Source organism: Habropoda laboriosa, unplaced genomic scaffold, assembly GCF_001263275.1.
Source record: "Habropoda laboriosa isolate 0110345459 unplaced genomic scaffold, ASM126327v1 scaffold92, whole genome shotgun sequence".
Taxonomy (NCBI): Eukaryota; Metazoa; Arthropoda; class Insecta; order Hymenoptera; family Apidae; genus Habropoda; species Habropoda laboriosa.
The window spans coordinates 3,158,370-3,163,591 of record NW_017100268.1 but is presented as its reverse complement, the minus strand read 5'-3'; the positions used below and the strand labels follow the sequence as shown (position 1 = coordinate 3,163,591).

At 49.7% G+C, this 5,222-nt stretch overlaps 1 protein-coding gene across 1 annotated transcript in view; it reads right to left on the bottom strand.

The window, feature by feature from the left end:
• LOC108573414 (proline-rich extensin-like protein EPR1) overlaps positions 1 to 3,780 on the bottom strand; it is a 4,290-nt gene extending 510 nt beyond the window's left edge. Inside the window, exons 1-6 of the mRNA XM_017935856.1 lie at positions 3,700 to 3,780; positions 3,441 to 3,583; positions 3,153 to 3,356; positions 2,870 to 3,067; positions 2,587 to 2,784; positions 18 to 2,457 (exon numbers count right to left, since the gene is read on the bottom strand). Coding sequence (XP_017791345.1) covers positions 18 to 2,457; positions 2,587 to 2,784; positions 2,870 to 3,067; positions 3,153 to 3,356; positions 3,441 to 3,583; positions 3,700 to 3,780 — 3,264 coding nt within the window. The remainder of the gene's footprint in view (positions 1 to 17; positions 2,458 to 2,586; positions 2,785 to 2,869; positions 3,068 to 3,152; positions 3,357 to 3,440; positions 3,584 to 3,699) is intronic.
• Positions 3,781 to 5,222: the final 1,442 nt, after the last annotated feature.

Genomic DNA, 5,222 nt, shown 5'->3' with positions numbered 1-5,222 from the left:
GAAGGTCTAAATGTAACTGTTGGCGGTACGTAGGTGGTTGGTCTCTGAGTAGTTCGTGGAGGTATATATGTGGTTGGAGGAGTTCGTGTTGTTGGAGGTAGTGGTGTGCTTGAGAAGGGTGGGAGATAAGTGTCTCCATGAGTTGATGGTCTACTTGGAGGTATGTATGGTGGACGGGTTGGTGGCCTTTGTGGTGGAGGAGGCGGTGTCCTCGGTGGTTGTGGTGGAGATGGAGGTAAATACGGTGGGGTAACTGGTGGTCTAGGGGGTTGCGGAGGGGAAGGAGGAATGTATGGTGGTGGAGTTGGAGGTCTTGGTGGTTGAGGTGGAGAAGGAGGTATATACGGTGGGGTAACCGGAGACCTTGGTGGTTGTGGAGGGGAAGGAGGTATGTATGGTGGTGGAGTTGGAGGCCTTGGTGGTTGCGGTGGAGTTGGTGGCCCAGGTGGTTGGCGTGAGGAAGGAGGTATGTACGGCGGTGGAGTTGGTGGCCTAGGTGGTTGCGGTGGAATTGGTGGCCTTGGAGGTTGTGGCGGAGATGGTGGTATGTATGGTGGTGGAGTTGGCGGTCTGGGTGGTTGCGGCGGAGACGGGGGTAAGTACGGCGGGGGAGTTGGTGGCCTTGGTGGAAATGGTGCCGGTGTTCTCGGTGGTTGAGGTGGAGAAGGAGGCAAGTACGGTGGTGGAGTTGGTGGCCTTGGTGGTTGTGGTGGTGAAGGAGGTATATATGGTGGGGTAACTGGAGGCCTAGGTGGTTGCGGTGGAGATGGAGGTACGTATGGTGGTGGTGTTGGTGGCCTTGGTGGAGGTGGTGGCGGTGTTCGCGGTGGTTGAGGTGGAGAAGGAGGTATATATGGTGGTAGAGTCGGTGGCCTAGGTGGTTGTGGCGGAGAAGGAGGTAAGTACGGTGGTGGAGTTGGTGGCCTTGGTGGTTGTGGTGGAGATGGTGGTATGTACGGTGGTGGAGTTGGTGGCCTTGGTGGAGGTGGTGGCGGTGTTCGCGGTGGTTGAGGTGGAGAAGGAGGTATATATGGTGGTAGAGTCGGTGGCCTAGGTGGTTGTGGAGGAGAAGGAGGTAAATATGGTGGCGGAGTTGGTGGCCTAGGTGGTTGTGGTGGTGAAGGAGGTATATATGGTGGGGTAACTGGAGGCCTAGGTGGTTGCGGTGGAGATGGTGGTACGTATGGTGGTGGTGTTGGTGGCCTTGGTGGAGGTGGCGGCGTTGTTCTCGGTGGTTGAGGTGGAGAAGGAGGTATATACGGTGGAGTAACTGGTGGTCTAGGGGGTTGCGGTGGGGAAGGAGGAATGTACGGTGGCGGAGTTGGAGGCCTTGGTGGTTGTGGAGGAGAAGGAGGAATATATGGTGGCGGAGTTGGCGGCCTTGGTGGTTGCGGTGGGGAAGGAGGAATGTATGGTGGCGGAGTTGGAGGCCTTGGTGGTTGCGGTGGGGAAGGAGGAACGTATGGTGGTGGAGTTGGTGGCCTAGGTGGTTGTGGTGGAGATGGAGGTATATACGGTGGTGGAGTTGGTGGCCTTGGTGGGAGTGGTGGCGGTGTTCTCGGTGGTTGAGGTGGAGAAGGAGGTATATACGGTGGAGTAACTGGTGGTCTAGGGGGTTGCGGTGGGGAAGGAGGAATGTACGGTGGCGGAGTTGGAGGCCTTGGGGGTTGTGGAGGAGAAGGAGGAATATATGGTGGCGGAGTTGGTGGCCTTGGTGGGAGTGGTGGCGGTGTTCTCGGTGGTTGAGGTGGAGAAGGAGGTATATATGGTGGTGTAACTGGTGGTCTAGGTGGCTGTGGAGGAGATGGTGGTACGTATGGTGGTGGTGTTGGTGGCCTTGGTGGAGGTGGTGGCGGTGTTCGCGGTGGTTGAGGTGGAGAAGGAGGTATATATGGTGGTGTAACTGGTGGTCTAGGTGGCTGTGGAGGAGATGGTGGTACGTATGGTGGTGGTGTTGGTGGCCTTGGTGGAGGTGGTGGCGGTGTTCGCGGTGGTTGAGGTGGAGAAGGAGGTATATATGGTGGTGTAACTGGTGGTCTAGGTGGCTGTGGAGGAGATGGTGGTACGTATGGTGGTGGTGTTGGTGGCCTTGGTGGAGGTGGTGGCGGTGTTCGCGGTGGTTGAGGTGGAGAAGGAGGTATATATGGTGGTGTAACTGGTGGTCTAGGTGGCTGTGGAGGAGAAGGAGGAATATATGGTGGCGGAGTTGGTGGCCTTGGTGGGAGTGGTGGCGGTGTTCTCGGTGGTTGAGGTGGAGAAGGAGGTATATATGGTGGTGTAACTGGTGGTCTAGGTGGCTGTGGAGGAGATGGTGGTACGTATGGTGGTGGTGTTCTCGGTGGAGAAGGCGGCACGTACGGTGGCGGGGTCGGAGGCCGTGGTGGTGGATATGTTGGCTCGGTAAATGGTCTTGGTGGTACTGGATAACTGTATCCTGGTGGTCCCGGTGGATGTGGTCTGTAGAAGACATATATTTATACCTAACAATTATAGCCAAAAGACCTTTAAATTTATATTTTCGTTATTAGAAATCATTCATATAAGTAAATCCATTATTCTTTTAATTGAATATCGAAGTATTCTTACCTTGTTGGTGAAGTTTGATACGGTGGGGCAGTATTCGTGTAAGTCGGTGTGCGTGGAGGTGTAGGTGGTTGTCTTGTTGGGAAGGTGTCTGGCCTTGGTGTTGTATGCTCTGGCCGAAGTGTCGGGTATGTGAATGGGTTAGTAGGTGTTGAGTAACTGTACCCCGTAGTTCCTCGCGAAAATGTCACTGGTGGTGGTCTATAAGAAAAATATAGTATTTAGCTAAAAACAGCGACAAAAATGATTTCACAATTGTTTTATTTGATCAATAATCAATGCTTACCGCGGTGGTGGTGTTGTATGGAATGGAGTGGGATACGAGTAATCTGGTGTGCGTGGAGGTGTAGGTGGTTGTCTTGTTGGGAAGGTCTCTGGCCTTGGTGTTGTATGCTCTGGCCGAAGTGTCGGGTATGTGAATGGGTTAGTAGGTGTTGAGTAACTGTACCCCGTAGTTCCCCGCGAAAATGTCACTGGAGGTGGTCTATAAGAAAAGTATAGTATTTAGCTAAAAACAGCGACAAAAATGATCTCACAATTGTTTTATTTGATCAATAATCAATGCTTACCGCGGTGGTGGTGTTGTATGGAATGGAGTGGGATACGAGTAATCTGGTGTACGTGGAGGTGTAGGTGGAAACCTTGTTGTAGGCCCTGGTGGTGGTTGCGGTGGCCGAGTAGTCGGTAATGGGAATGGATGGCTAGGTGTTTCATAATGGTATCCCGTATTTTCTCGTGGAGGATTCACTGGCGTTGGTCTCGGTGGAGGTGCCCTATTAAAATAACATATTTTCTTCGATTTTTAATTCTGACGTAAATAATCCGAATAAATAATACGAAATTTAACAATCTCTTACCTCGTTGGGAAAGGGAATATTTCATTTGGCGGCTCATATGCGTAACCTCCATTGCCTAATATCGCTCTTTTGCTCTTCTCACTCGATGCTTGCGCATTGTGTGCGAAGAGTACTGCCACTACTGTGGCAATCCACAAGATTCGCTGAAAAAGAAAGTACATCTTACATTACGCCCACATTAACAATTAAACGCTATCGCTATCCTCTACCTTAACCAAAACATCCTTTATCCACACGCGTAAATTTCATTCAGAAATACAAAGGTGTGACAATGACCTTGATCACTGAACGCGATAAATTCGAAATATATTAGGTCACGGATCACCGTGTAATCGATCATAATATATCGAAGATCGTCTCCGTGGGATTATCTCACGCCTCGCCTAAGAACATCTTACATAATTCGTCTCGACCATCAACAGTCTCGTATGATGCACCGCTGATCGTGAAAGGTTCGTCCGTGCGAATTACATCGTACGGTACTTTCATTGATCATCAGATAATTAATCTTCAAAACGAACGCGGTTTCGCCAGTCTTATATCAATATTCATCAAACCATTTTTTTTTCTCTTCCTTCTCTCCGAAACATTTCGCAATATATCTCATCGAAGCACGATACTTTCTACTTCTCTATTTGATCTACCATCGCGCGTTATGTTTCACACGTGCACCGTCTAACTTCGTCATATTAATTCGTGTTGCAACTTTTATCTTCTTCCTGCCGCTAATTAGTTTCACGCTGAAACCATACGTATTCAATACACAACGAGCGTCCCACGCGAACACCGCGGTATCGACTTGACCGCGAGATTTTACATCGTTCGGAGGGTGTTTTATCGTTTGGACGCCTCGAATTAAACGGACTGTAATAATGCAACCGTCAGGCGTAATTATCTCTCTCCGGCTGAACGAGCTTCATAAATCAGACGCAGCTGAATCGGTGGGAAGCCTCCGGTTGTCCAGGAATTAAAACCGTCTTATCCGTTTGCGACATCGTGAACGCGGCTACGAATGATGGTTCTGGCTCGAAGAAACGTCCAGTGACCTTTAGGCGTATAATTTATATAGGAGGATCGCGTCAGGCCATGGGGAGAGAAGAATATTCTCCACCGGTGTCTTTCGCCAGTATGTGAAAGGCTTCTGATGTATAAGTGGTGTCACGACGTTTCTATCTGCGGAACAAACGCCGATACAGATCGCAAGGTTACACTTTCTTGAGAACATTTTTACATCTCCCGCTTTCATCGATGGTCTTTTTTCACACCTTGCACAGATGTGCCCAATCCTTGACTTCGAAGAAGATTCGAACGCAGAATCCCTGATGAATCTTCGAGAAGTCCTTTTCTCTGCTATCTATAAACCAACAACGATATTCTCTTTTCTCGCAATATCTTCAATCAGCCAGACACGTTGAAACTGCAGCTTTAAATATGAAAGCCACCTTCTCGAACCGTTGCCTCGTGCTTCTACAGTTACGAAATCGTGCCTCCTCAACCTCTGTATCTCTCCACGGCTGAGGAAAGCTTCGCGTACAATACTGTTATTATGTAAAAGAAGGGGACAACAGGTAGGAAGCGTTTAGTTGGAACAGGACTCGTTCCATCGAGAACGAACAGAAGGTTACCATGTCACTCATGACAGACAGCTTCTACCTAAGGAGCGCGATGAATAATTTCATTGTTATTACCTGTTAAAACAACGCTTCGCCTCGCGACTGATTTATAATGTCGCATTAGTCTTCGTTATGCAACTGCCACGCTTTAAAGGTAATTATGTCCCGG